Below are 15,151 nucleotides of genomic sequence, written 5' to 3'. Positions count from 1 at the left end.
ATTGTTTATGCCTTGGTGTAATTACAGGTGATTTTACTTTTCTTTGTATTTTTTTGAATTTTCTAATTTTTTTCACAATGAACATGCATTACTTTTGTAACCTGAGAAAGTTATGAAATAAATGTGCAATCAAGTATAAGTTTGTACCAACTTATGTACAACTATTCATTATAATTTAAGGCTGTCCATTCTCAAATTCTGACTCTAAATCTGTAAGGGTGGTAATAAAATCATGAGCAATTTCAGTCCAGTTACTATCATGAATTTAGTTTTACATGTCTGTCTCGTGCTTATTGTAAATGACCCACTTAATGTTATGAATTTTTAAAATAAGCAATACGTTCACGATTCAAAATTTTTTTTCAAAAGGCATTCAGTGATGATAAGTCTTGTCTCCATCTGTTCCTCAGTATGCTCAGTTTCCACTGACCCCACTACCATCTCAACAAAACAAATCCAGGCAACCTTATTACGCAAAAATAAGCAAATACAAATAATAAATACTCTTACTGTATGTTGTTGTTAGTTGCCATTGAGTTGATTCTGACTCATGGAGACTCCATGTGTGCAGAGTAGACTTGTTCTATAGGGTTTTCAAGGCTGTGACCTTTTGGAAGCAGATGGCCAGGTCTGTCTTCTGAGACTCCCGTGGGTGAGTTCAAACTAACTGCCAACCTTTCGGCTAGTAGTCTAGTGCTTAACCATTTGTGCCACCCAGGGACTCCATCCTCTTACTGCATAAAATGTTTTACTTGTTGAATTTGAGTTAACTTAGGCCAACACTAATTACTAGGTGCTTCAGACAATATACTCAAGTATCTGATGTGAGGGGAGTTTCCCTGGGGTTGTGACCTGCATCCGATATATATGGATGCTCTAGCAAAGCTCTCCCTTGCTGTGGATCCTGCATCTGGCTTGTCATCATCTGACCTCTGGTTCTTGGAACTTGAGCCAGCAACCTGCCATCTGACCTGCCAATTCTGGGACCTGCTAGCTTCTGCAGCCCCATGGGCCAGTAGCCTGCCATCTGACCTGCTGATTTTGGGTTTGTTAGCCCCTGCAACCATGTAAGTCATGAGAAGCCTCCAGCAGCCTGATGCCTGACCCACGGATTTGGGAGTTGTGAGTATCCACAACCATGTGAGCCATTTCCTTGAGATAAATCTCCCTCTCTCTCTCTCTCTATGCTTTGCTGGTTTTGCTTCTCTAGAGAACCCAACCTAAGACAATCAGTAATCAGTGACAAGCTGAACACATTAAAAAACACTAAGTCCAGTTTCTCTTTTAATTTAAAAAGTTTTACTTAATTGCTTAAATTAAAAAAATAACATTAAAATAATTTCTACATATAGTTACAAAGGATGGTACAGTTTGAAAAAGTCTCTTGTAATTTTGAAAAGATGAACATGATGGATCCATAGTGTTCTAAGAATAGGGAAAAATTTTAAACTAAAGACTTCTATTCCTTGGTAAAGCCAGAGGAACTAAAAGACCTCAATATATACATACTCACTTTAGTCAACCACTTTTATGGAATGAATGCTTGTGAGAGACTGGGTGTGAGCTGATCTGGTTCCGAGAGATCTGGAAGCTGAAGCACTACCTTCAGGATGAATAGCCCGGGGATATTTTGCTGCAGTAGCTTGAGGAATGGTTTGCTGAAAAGATAAAAATCTGCTTTAATAGTTGCATAAATTATTTTTATTAATCATCACTTCATCTATAATTTAACCCAACAACCATTTGTTAAGCACCCAGTAGACAAAAGCAATGAGATGGATGAGTAGCCATCAAAACAAACAAGATGTGATCCTTCTCCATGAGGAACCCACACTCAGACTGATGTGTTCAACAACCACAATTTAGTATTTTCAGAGGCACATAAAAGGAGTCATGGGAGTCATTCTTCAAAGAACAATCAAGTGGAATCTTGTAATGTTTACAGAGGCTTAGAAAGGGACCTTGTGGTGTTTGGAAGAAGGGTCAGCCCCAAGCCATCCCCTCATTCCATCCAACTTCCTCCTCTCTGTATACGACTACTGATAACGTGGAGTCCAGTCATGAGGTACCTGAGGAAGTCCTGAGAATCCAGTCTGGTCCTTGCTTCAAACCAGAGTAAAGCAAAGCCCCTATATTTCACCTGGTTTCCCAGAAGAGCTACTATCAATTACTGAAATCTGACTGAATCCTCTATGATCACACAAGAGATCTTCCCAGAGGCCTGGTGGTCCTCTAATATAGACCACAACTTTCTAAACAAGGAAATAACTAAACGTTGGGAACATGTTGCACAAAGGATATATACACTACCTCAGAGCTCAGAAGAACATTCTTCAATATGAGCATCGAAGTGTTAAAGACTAAGTCACACGTGCCCTGACTTTAAGTGTAATGTCTTAAAAAGTACAAGGTCTTACTATATTATACCTGATACAGCTACTAGTACATATAGATTTCTATTCAGGTCTTTCTCTCAGAAAAATCTTCAAAATACTTGAAGTAAAATTATATATGTTTAATCAAAACATTCACTTATGTATTTCAAAAACTCAAAGATACAGCTTTTGCTTAAAAAAAATGAATGAAACCTCTTAAAAACAAAAGGCCCTATGTCAGATTATACTTTCAAAATAACAGAACTCTTCTTTAGAGAAATGGAAAAATAACCTTTCTTAAAGCACTTTGTACAAATGTTTCTTTGTGCATCAATAATTGGATAACCATTACAAACGGAAGGTGTTCTTGCAACTGGTATGAAATTTTAGTTTCCAACCACCTTATCTGGCCCTATCAAAAGAACTATTTCTCCTTGGGGAGGATGGCAAGAGGAATCGTAGAAATAGATTAAAGTTACCATTGGTATTAGGATATACAAAATACAGAGAATGAAGTAGCACTAGGAGAAAGCAATTGTCCAGCAGATGGGGCTAATGTGTCACAAATGTGACTCATGGTTTATTGATAATAACTTTCTGGTAGTTCTAGATCTCAATTCCTTGGATAAAATGAAAAAGAGGACAGAGGACTACCATTGTGCCCATCACATAATTCAAATTAGGTAACAATGGATGCAGTTTACGGCTATCCAATATGTATCAATTACTGGAGAAGTACCCCATGTGCTGAACAAGCAGATGGCAGTCTGTGAGATAAATATATAAAAAACTCTTTAAGGTTCTCAATTCCTTGATTTTTCTTCTGTAAAATATAAATCCCTATCATTATTACAAAAAACAGAAGACTGTCTAAATTAAAAATAAATAATACATATGTGCCCTCTTTATCCCTTCTTTACCTCACAGTCTCTATCTCCCTATATATTATGTGCTGATAAGAAGAGAAAATAAATCTATTTCTTCTCATTTTTGATAACTAATCCCATATATTCAAGAATACATAGAGAAATAATCTGTGGACATTCAGAGTTGCCTCCATGTCCTCTAATTGGACTTCATGCCTCCATCTCTGATCTTTCACTTCACTATGGTCATACTTTATCTTTGAATTAAATGTTGATTCACATGCAGTTCTAAGAAACAATACAAGAGATCCCATGTACCTTCCCTGGTAACTTCTGTTAAATTTGCTTATGGCTTTATAGTTTACAAAGCGTCTTTATATATCTCACTTAATTTTCACATTATCTCATTTAATTCTGAATCGTGACAACAACCTTCTCTTTATCACTCCAATTATGGAAATGGAGGCTCAAATATTTCACCTGATCTGCGTATAATCACAAAGGCAGTAAGCAGCAAAGTTGGGACAGTAACTCAGGCTTTTTTATTTTTGCTTCAAATTCCATGCATCTCCCTTTATATAACATGAACTTCTTGCCAACATGATTTTTTTTTTTAAAACTAGAAATACACTGACAATTGTACTGAGAAAAGGAGAAGATGGGGTGGGGGAGGAGCAAAAATTAAAAACTGAAAAAGTAAGGAAGTGTTTCTTGCACTCAAGTATCTACAACACAAATGCCACATTTTTGTGTCTTTTTTAAATAAACGAGAAATCATTTATATATTTTGCCTTTTTGGCCACTGACATGCTAGATTACTCTTTGTATGTGCTAATTTTTACATTGTTTGGAAAAAGTAATGTTTCCAAGATTAATTTCCCAACAGAGAAAAGGAAGATTTAGAGCAGATGATAACTATAGATATATAAAGCCTACAATAGTAAAAGGCAGAACAAGTACCAGTAATCATGAATTTTGATTAATTCCCCAACACGTTATTTCTTTTAAGTGTTAGTCTATAAACTGTTATGAAAAAGATTTTTTGACAAAGGTCATCAAATGTGGACTCACCACTGTGACTGGATGATGCTTTTCCACAACAACTGAGCTCATGGGAGGAGAAACTCCCATTATAGCTAAACCGCTACTAATTCTATTTTTTGAAGCAAAATCACATCTCCCTGTGATCCGGGCTGTAATTGTTCTTCCAGCTTTCTGTTGTGCAGATGTCACAACTCTTGGCACATACTAAAAAAAGAAAGAGATATCTAGTGGGTAGAAAATCCACAGCAAAATTTACAGTACTTTTGGTTCTATAACTTATGAAGAAAATAATTGCATATTCAACCAACTTTAAAGTAGAAAAAATAAGACTTTAACAATGAGGTAACAAACAAACCCAAAACATAAGACCAAACACACCAAAAACCTTTAACCTTGGTACACCAGTTTACAGGATTTTGTGAACTCTTTTTAAACTTTTTATCTTGAAATTCTAGATTCACAGGAAATTGCGAAGTTAGTATAGCCAGGTCCTGTGTGTTCTTCACCTGGTTTCCTGTAATGATTACATCTTACATAATTATAGTACAACACAACATCAAAACCAGGACTGACATTGGTATAATGTCTGTGTATAGATCCACACCATTTTTTCATGTGTAGATTCATGTAACTACCACAGCAATCAACATACAGAATTGCTCCATCACCACATCTCCCTCCTGCTCTCTTTAGTGTTACACCCATCCCCCCCCCAATCCCTAACCCCTGGCAACCACTGTTTATCTGTTTTATAAACTCTTAATCTTTAGGCATAATTAATATTATCACTGCATATATGCTTCTGTGTTCTGCCTTTTCACTTTATCATTTTGTTAGTATACTTTTCCATGAAGTAACAAACAAGTGCTATAATTTTTAATGAGACATTTTTAGACCGACAGATTAGTTTGTCTGACATTTTCAGTTCTTGAGCACATGTATTCTTTTCCTATTATGTTTACTGTGGTTTTGTAAAATAGGGTTTCCCTTTTCTTTTGAGAGTTATTTCCATAGAATATATTGCCCAAAATGGAATGATCATATCAAAGAGTAATGTCAGTTTCTACAGCTTTTGTTGCTTACTGCTGGATGATACTGCAGAAAAGACTATTTATGTCAGGAGGAGTAATGCATAAATGTACTCATTGTTATTTCACTGCCTATTACAATAGCTACTAGTTTAAGTCTGAGGCAGAATCTACTGCGTACATAATTTGTGGTTCTTTATTAATGTTTCATATTTGTATTCCATTTTCTCAACTACCAATGTTCTTTAACTTCTTGCCAGGGAAAGGATGGTTATTGCTCTTGCAAGTTTTTTTGAATAGCTTCTGACAAGTATTAAGCTCATTTAATACAGATACTTCTCTAATAGTAAAAGTATTTTCCTTATTTCATGATTTTCATCTGTTTTATTTTTCAGTGCACACAAGTTTTAAAAATTGTCATCAATCTTGCCATTAATTTCTTCTTACTTCCATAATTAAAACAAAAACAACCTGCTTTGGCCAGCTGTGATAATTTTACTCTTACTATTTCTAATGTTCAATTTTTTAATTCATTTTAAAAATCTGAAATTTCAGTGTCAAGTACTGGTCTAAATTCATTTTCTCTCTAAATACAGTTTTTCCAAAAGCACTGATTAAACATTCACCTTTTCCCCATTGTTATAGTCCATCTAAATTGTCATTCATTAAGTTACTCATATGTTTGAAACTAGCTGTACATGTCAAAGCTGTATACTGAAACAGAACAACAGTGGGCTGCAACAGAGAAGACTCTGGGAAAATTAAAATGACAGAATATTGATGTGTTTAGAGGACCCCAGGGAAAACAGCATTAGTGATGTCTTGCAATTCCTTGGAGTTTGGAAAGAATCAATTATAGTTGCATAGAAAACCAATCCAAAAGAAAAAAAAAAAAAAAAGAATTCTACGAACAAAAAATTGTACTAGAAAGGAAATGTAGTTATAGTATACACTCATAGTTTAGCTGTATTTTCAGTCATCACAGATACTGATTTAATCAAAAGTTAGATTATCTACATTTATTATCTGTATATCTAGGGAGGGTGGCAAAAAAGAAGACAAAGAAAGGGAGTAAGGTGGTATCAGAAGTCCAAATCCTTTTCAGCCATAATAGGAAGTGAGGAGATAATGTCTGAAACTGATAAATTTAGAAAAAATGGTAAGAATAGATTCTTTAGGAAAAAAAGGTAACTAGAAACAGCTAACAGAGTTTAGGGAGAGGGATTTAGAGAACTGTTTCTCATTATAATCCTTGCAGAAACTACTTTACTTTTTAAACTATGAACTTTTCTGGATCTTATGAATTTGAGAAACCAAATACCAGATTTTTAAAAAATCACAAATATGTTTTGTGGACTAAATTCATGCTTCTGACCTGGGGAACCTTTATTCTTTCTACTTCTTGTTAAAATAAGGTACAAAAAAGATTTTATAAACTGCTAAAGAGACTTAAAACTATAAAGAAAAAACCGACACCAAGGAAATTCTGCACCAATAATTAAAAAACTGAACTTTTAACCTTATTCCTGCCCTATCACACTTGAGGGGTATAATATACTCCCATCAATAATGACTGTTCGCACCTGGAGGGTAAAGGAATGCATGAACAGCTACAGAAGTTTTGGACTGAGAAAAACAGTTGGAAAATGCCCATAGGTGATAAGCCTCTCCTCTCCGAGCTGAGAACTGATACAGAATGCCTTCAATAAGATGTAAATATATACTCCAATAAACAGACTTCTTAAAGACATCCCTATGAACTCATTGATTTAAATAGAAGCTGCCTTAAATAACTTGCATATTTACCAAGTCGGTTGTTTGTATTCAAATTTTGTGACATTTGTACTGTTAATAATACCTATATGATTTAATTAAAAATTATATAAACTGATTTAAAGGAGTTGTTTTGAAAACCAATATGCACATTTCAAAAGAATTTATATAAATTATTAGGAAAAACTGCTGCTAAATCAGGTGGAGAAAAACTTTTTTAAAATCCAGAAGGACTCTGTAATTAGGCTGCTTCGTAAGTTTTGTTAGGTTCATGCTTTACTTTGTAGAAACTGAAATTGGAAATCACAGAAAATACACTGTGAATGTGGCTAATATAAAAAGGTGACTTAATTACAATCAGTGGACACATACTCAGTTTGGCTCCACATTAAAAACTGGCAAATTAATACATATTCATGTTTCAGGATAAAATTATGTGTAAGGTATGCATGTACACTTTTAAAATATCATTCTCTGCTTTAACTTTTTTGATTAAATGCCAATTACTGGTCCCAATCATGTTGGGTCCTATTAAATTTCTCAGCTTAGGTGACTTAGAAAATGCTATAAAAAAAATTCTAGCATTTTAAGCCATATCAACATGACAAAATCTAAATGAATATTAAAAAAAGGAAATGACATATCAAAAAAACCCGATATTTGTATCTTAACATTTGGCAGAGACACTATATATTACTGGTTAAGAGTACAGAACTCTGAAGTCAGACTGTCAAGGTCTGAATTCCATCTCTAATGTATTTAATTGTGTCCATGGCCAAGTTACTCTGAGACTCAATTTCCTCATTTATAAAATGGGGAAAACTATGTTATCTGCCTAGTGATACCCTTTAATCTCCAATTCAGATTAAGAGGAAAGTTAGATGAGAACCTTATTAAATAGGCTTAAAATCAAACTAAAAATATTTTCCCTCAATAATTCCAATTTGAGTTAGAAAAGATTAAAGTGCCATCTACTGTTCAAGCTAGTGAACTGCAACATATTTGCTTGTCCTAATCTATTTTTTGAAAAACGTTTTCTACCATGAAATTCTAATATTTTATTTATACTGAGGATCTTTACAGAAAAGGAAATAATTTTACAGATAAAGGCATTATTTCATTAGGTTAATAATCTTTCTCCAGACATTTGCTTCCCAATTCTCTATAGTTTACTTTCTGCACACAACTCCTTTTAGTTACTGGAAATACTGATGAAGAGTAGAAAAAGTTTTGAATGTTCACAGGAAGCCTCTGTGATTAAAATGAAAACAAAACAAAAACAAAAGAAACAAACCTGGGCCTGGGCCTGGATCAAAAGTCCTTCCCAACAATGATGGCTTCACGTTAGGAAAGTTAGCCAACTAATATATTTGTTCCTACTTTTGTTATTAGGGGTCTTTTAAAAAACAAGAGATATTTGAGGTAAACCTGAGTATTCCAGTTATATAAGGAAAGAAGAAATCTAGCATTATAGTTACAGATTGACTTACCTATGATTCTCCTTTCCCCTTGGCCCTAAAGGGTATATTCATGTGAACAAAACTGAATGTATACGTTTTCAAAGGAGAGGGATGTAGTGTATGCGTATGTGTTGGTGGGGGGTGGTTTAGGTGGGGGAGAGAGGGCTGTCTATACAATCCTGTGTTTTTCAGGTTTCAAAGACTTCAAAAAATCTAAGATGATCAAATTATTTCAAGAAGGGTAGTAAAACAAAAAGGGTGGTAAACAAATTCATTTAGTTTTTCTCATGCATATTCAGGTTTATAGGTAAATCCATCCACATGAACAAATAGTGCAGTCGCATATTAAGAAGGAAATTTTGACAAATTTAGCTGAATATACAATGTGAATGACAAACCAGAAATTTAAATAAACACTCACTGTGCTTACTTAAATGAGATCATTTGTATAGGACTACTCTTAAAATGTATAATCATAAAAGATAAACATAGCTGAGTACATGTCCGGGTGAATTTTAGTTAAGTATCTTATTTCTAAGGTAAAATTCCCCTGCACATTCAAATTTCTCTTACCAGTCATGTACCATATGACACAATATTTAGCCTCCTTGAGTCAAGAAGAAACATAATAAATAACAGATCTCAACAGAGTTAGTAGCTTCCAAAAGGTAGAAATTGGGAGACACTCAAGTCAGCTGGAACATTGAAGATGACCAACTGTCTGGTTGACTCAGTGCCTCCCAAAGAGCTGTCCAGAGCAATGACACCTTCTGATGGCTACCAGGGGAACTTTTAAGATCTAAAAACTAGTCTGCCATCTTCTTTCCTCTTATGTAAGTGGTTAGGGGTTAGGGAGAAAAAGGAGACAAGAAAATCAGAATCATCTCAGAAGCCTTATCAAATTATGCATGCCTTTGTGCCACAGCCCAGACAGAACAGGGAAGAAGGGTATAGTGTTTTTAAAAAAGCCCTGCAGAGATGATTCTCACAAACTTGGCTTGTATTCCTACTCTTTCTCTGTTGAACAACAGCATTTGAAGGATGCAGGTCTAATAACATGAGGCCAAGGGGAAGGAGTTAGAGACATGATGTACTTTGGTCTGTAATTCTGACCATATTAATACCTAGGTTAATTTCACCTCAGGAAGTTCTCACACAAATATGCCATCCCCATTAAATGCTCTCCTCTATGCACCTCTCTAATCACAGCTCAGTGACTCTAGGAAAAACTATTGCTAATTCATTGCAATTATGAATATAAATGAAAATCTAACAAAGATGGAGTCACTACAGAGTAGTGTTAGTAATATACCTACATCAAGGAAATGGGAAAATTATAGTTGAATAGAAAATATATAAAAGAGCCACTAACCTCCTAAGCCCTTTAAATACTCAGAAATTTCCTTCGGAATTAAAAAAAAAAGTCTGCCGCCAACTCTCTAATTAATTCTATTTTTCCTGATGCTTTTTGAAAAATTTTAAATTATAAAGTTATTTATTTTGGTTTTAATTGCCACTACTGTAATAGAGGAGCCCTGGCGGCACAGTTGTTAAGCATTTGGCTGGTAACCAAAAGTTGGCAGTTCAAATCCACAAGCTGCTCCTTGGAAACACTACAGGGCAGTTCTACTCTGTCCTATAGGGTCGCTAGAAGTCAGAATCAACTCGACTCGACGGCAACGAGTTTGGGTACTGTAACAGAAGTTCTGACTATTATGTCTCATTACAAAAGTAATGTTTTGCCATTTTGTATATGAAATATTTTCTGTGGCTTAGCCTAAATACCATGTAGCATCTTCTCTCCATGGGAAAATATGTTCTGAGTTCAAAATATGCAATTTATAGACAAGTTCTTGAACTATTTTTATAACGCAGGCACTTGTAGTAACTGTACTAACCATTTCTTCTGGTGCAGCTGTAGCTGCAGACCCTGCAACAAGAGGAACAGAAACAGGAACGTGAACAGAAGCAGCAGAAGCAGCCCCAGCAGAAGTAATGGAAGCAGCAGAGGGGACGGCAGCAGTGCTGGCCGTTCCTACTGTCACTGTTGCTGCTGGTGTTGGTGGCCGTGGTGGTGGCAGAACCACTGAGGGCATCAGAGGAGCTGAAGAATCCAAATGAGCAGAAGGTTCTTTTACTTGAACACCAGGAGCATATTCTTCCTTTTTATTACTTGTGATGTCTGTCCCTATAAATCACAAATTAATTTCATTAAAAATCTTCTAAGTTAAGATTACTATTATTCTCAAAACAATGAAACCACATAATAGGTAAAATTTGGTCCTAACAAAAAATGTAGGTATTTGTCATATGTTAGATATAATGTTCAAATAATAGTTTGCCAATTTTCAGTGGTTAATGTCAGCATTAATCACTGAAGACTTCAGACCACTTCCCTCAACACGGAAAAGCTAATGAATGATTTGCTCTTACGTAAAAGATAAAATTAAATGACGTATTCAGCTGGACTTCAGTAAAATGTACTGCCACCACAACCAATACAATAGTATAGTCACACTAAGGGTAAAGATGTATGTTCTTTTACATTATTTCAGACAATTACACTGACAAAATGGCCTGGTATTTAGATCTTTAGAACTACTTTTTTTAATACCACTGTACCCTCTCACTTCTTTCTATTGTTCCTAACAAAAATGATGTCTTTTTATTCTTGACTTTTCAGCAAACAATAATAAATCAGTAAGTAAAACTAAAACCTTCAATTTTGACAATGTAAAAGAAATGCATTCTTGCAGGTAATTACGTAAGTCAAGAATCAAAATTGTATTTCCACATTTATCTGATTGTAGTGGCATGTTAACAGTCTTTATCTAGGAATGAATAATGACAGCTTCCAGAAGTTAGGACAAAGGGTTTCTTGCAACTTTAGATTTTTTTCCAGTATTAGAACGTGGTTAAAGTCTCCACTTTCAACCATACTTATGCAGTAGCAAACACTGAGGTGAGGGCTTGGAAATTCAGTCACTGAGTTATTTCAGAATATCTGAACAGAGGGCACTATGTAGGCCCTATGTTTAAATAGTTTTCTATGTTGGCTTCTTTCCATCTAGAAATTTGGGCTTCTAAAGTCCTTTTCTAAGACAACCTTTATGTAAATTAGGTAGAGTAACAGTTACCTCATTAGCAATGTTTAAGAGAATTGCTGTGCATAGGGTTTTTTTTAATTTTAATGTCCTCTGACGAAAGGTACTACTTCAATATAAAATACTGCTTTTGTTATTAAAACAAAACACACACAGGCACACACATACACGAGTCTCAACCTGTTTTTGATAGAATGTGATTCTGAATGTCTCTTTTTAGATTGGTGGCAGATACTTTATATTTCAGAGGAACCATTACAGGGGTTAGGTCTGGTGCTGGGATACCCTGAAAAAGATGGGTGACTAACTCTCACTAATGTGGGCTGATTTAGCACTTTCTGTTTGTCAGATAACTGTAAGTTTAGTAATTATTCTCACTTTAGACAGGACAGTTTTTTTCAGTTGTAAAGCATTTTCTACTGTGCCTAAAAATAAATTGCTTTAAAAAATTGACAGCTATAACATTTTAAGGTTATTTTTATTGTCACACTCTGCCTTCTTTATAGAAGTCTCTAATTTACAATCTGTAAGATTTAAGATATCGTACAACATAAGATGCAATGCAGATGTATTAGCAGAGAATCACGACAAATAAAACACATCAAATATCTGTTTTGGTCTAACAAGACAGTTGCAATAGAAAACTTGCATTATAAAAACAATTGGTTTAATGGAAGAAAGGGAGCCAGAAGTAATTTTTTTTTCTTGTGAGAATTACATATTTTTTTAAATGACTGTTATTAAAATGACACAAAAACCTAAATATCACAGAGCAAATCCAGCATTAGATTACAGTGAACTTTTGTCTTTTGTAGCTCTACCAGCACTATTGCTGGTGTGTATCTTACTCCTGTCATCTTTATCACCCAAGACCACTCAAAGCAGCTGGGTTGCCAGAACCTGGCATTAGCTCCAGATGAGAGACTTAAAAGCAGTAGGAGCAAAACAAATCATGTTGTCTAATTATCAGAATATATTTTCTCCAAATTCTGTTACAGATATTTGCCTGCAGGAGACACACCCGTATGTGAATTTAAAATTTAAGATAGCAAATTTATTAAGGTAATATAACACTGTCCTAAATCAATTCATAACCTCCTTAAGTAGGTTATAAGGAGCAAGTTTCTTGTAACTGAATGTAAGAAGTTCTAATAATAAGAATTTGTTCTTTACCTACGAAACCCAGTATTTCTTCCAAATAGATAATTAAATTCTTCAACATAATACATACACCTTGCTAATAATTAGAACTGAAAGCAGACTATTCAATCACTGGAGGTGGTGAGTGTGTTTTTGAACAAACTTAAATAGAAGAACATTTATTGGAGAAATCAAACACTCATTTGGGTGTTAGCAGCCTTGAGATTCTATGATTCTAAGCTTTTAACTTGTATATGAGCCACACACCACAACTGCTTCAGGAAAAGAAATGGTTTGCTTTAAACTTTCTACTGTCTCCAGTAAGCATGATTTAAATACTGGTTTTTGATTCTTTAAAATGAGGGCACGACAAGCACAGAGAAGTTATTTACTGGGTTGAAATCATGTAAATGATGGTACAAAATTAAACTGTTTCATTGATAAATGAGTTATGAATCCCAAAGGGAGTTTAATATGAGAGAATACTGCAAAAATGTTCATGTATTTGCATGAAAATTAGGAGTCTGACTTGAATTAAGACTACAGTGATTATATCATGACTCTCATCTTACGTGTTAAAGTACTTTCAAGTATATTTTAAACTGCTTTCAAGTATGTTTCACTGCATCCCTACAAGAACCTTCTATGAAGCTGGTAAGGGAGGTTTTTATTATCCTCTTTGTTCAGAGAATTAAACTAAGGGACAATGAGGAAAACAGACACCAAAGTACATTGGTGGCAAAGGGTTCTAGTTACGTGTTCTTCTAAGCCATGCTGAAGAAACTACTACACAAACACTCAGCTCCCAGCCAATACACAGACCATCTTTGAAATAAATTACTTTACTTGCCTTGTATAGATAGGCCTATATTTACATCCGTTGAAAATGAGTTTTAGTTTGGGCCTCTCTTAAACATCGACCTGGAAGGCCTAGTTTCTACAATGGGACTGTACGACTAGATAAGAAATGCTTAACCAATAAAATCGTACAAGGAAATTGGCTAGTTAGGAAAAACAAAGACAAAATATTTTGCACTTAAAGGCATTAAAAGTATAAGCTAAAAGAGCCTTAAAATTCTGTTATACATTAAAAGCATTATTTTAGCATTAAGCTTTAATAAAGAGTTGGCAGTTTACTTGATCAGATCTAAGATACCATAAGTAACCAGGACTGAGCTACCAGGAAGATTTAAAATGGAATATGACACCATAAAATTAAAAATATCAATGCTTGGATGAGACTTGTCCACTGCAGAAAATTAGCACTGCAGATCATACCAATCACTGAAATCTCCTCAAGTCCTTTTTGAAGGTAGGTACAGAGTCTTAAGTAAAATACTAACCTGTATCATTTCTGTTTTGAAATATAGTCATGGCTTCGAGATTTAATGCACACACACCCCTCATGAAAGCTTTTTTCATGGAATCTTCAAAGTGCTCTTTTTCATGCTGCATCCTCTGTATCTCAGCTTTTGCATTCTCCAAAGCTCCAGTTAACTAAAATAAAGAGAATTTAAAAAAATACAAATGAAAAAGATTTGAGACACAAAGAATATTTGTTATTAAACTAGATTTATATTGTGAAATTATTTTTACGTGAAATATTAAAAACAGTTTGCTACAATTCTCCTGCCATGTGCCTCAATTTATTTTAAAAGGTGCCTCTTACCTCTACTGTGTCCATCAACAAACAATTTTCATTCCTAACCATAAGGGGAATTTTTATAACAGTTCCACTGCTGATTGGTGATGTATTTCAATTATACAAATTAAAACAGAGATACGTGCTTTCTTACCATAAAATTTTTATGTAAGGTATTAGACAAAATATATTAAGAGCCAAAGAAAGCTCTCAACCCTTCAGAAAAAAAAAAAAAAAATTACTAAATGCCTGAAATATTAACAGAATTTTTTTTCTACTGAATGTTATCTTCAGAATTTAAAATGCAAAGTGACATTAGGTATGGCACATTTCCCATAGACCAAACCTAAAGAGACTGCATTTTCTGTATGTCGTCTTGAAGTGCAGAATGTTATTTGTATCATGAAACTTATTTTTAATATTAAGAAGTTAGTGCTGTGATAATGAAATCTTTTTTATCCTTTCAATATCTGATTTCAAGAGATCTACTGAATTCTTCAGTATGGTTTTTATTTCAGGGACTCAAATGTTCCCCTATGGAAACAATGTTAATTTTACTATTAAAAGTCATTGGGAAAAATAATATATATAAAAAACTGTACAAGGACAGATACACTGACCAATGGAACAGAATTGAGAACCCAGATGTAAATCCATCCACCTACAGTCACCTGATCTTCAACAAGGGCCCAAAATCCATCAAATAGGGAAAAGACAGT

The 15,151-nt window shown here is 34.5% G+C and overlaps 1 protein-coding gene across 8 annotated transcripts in view; it reads right to left on the bottom strand.

Moving 5' to 3' along the window:
* Positions 1-15,151, bottom strand: part of POC5 (POC5 centriolar protein) — a 46,542-nt gene that overhangs the window by 8,138 nt on the left and 23,253 nt on the right. For 4 of the 8 annotated variants that reach the window (XM_023729501.1, XM_023729506.1, XM_023729507.1 and 1 more), the window contains 4 exons: positions 14,134-14,287; positions 10,445-10,734; positions 4,313-4,489; positions 1,162-1,658 (listed from right to left, as the gene is read on the bottom strand). In XM_023729501.1, the coding sequence (XP_023585269.1) occupies positions 1,515-1,658; positions 4,313-4,489; positions 10,445-10,734; positions 14,134-14,287 (765 nt within the window). In that variant the 3' untranslated portion in view covers positions 1,162-1,514. Of the gene's footprint in view, positions 1-1,161; positions 1,659-4,312; positions 4,490-10,444; positions 10,735-14,133; positions 14,288-15,151 lie in introns of those variants that run through there. The other 4 variants (XM_023729504.1, XM_023729503.1, XM_023729502.1 and 1 more) reach the window with 3 other exon arrangements.

Source organism: Trichechus manatus, unplaced genomic scaffold, assembly GCF_000243295.1.
Source record: "Trichechus manatus latirostris isolate Lorelei unplaced genomic scaffold, TriManLat1.0 scaffold00029, whole genome shotgun sequence".
Classification (NCBI taxonomy): domain Eukaryota; kingdom Metazoa; phylum Chordata; class Mammalia; order Sirenia; family Trichechidae; genus Trichechus; species Trichechus manatus.
This window is presented reverse-complemented; position numbering and strand designations above follow the sequence as displayed.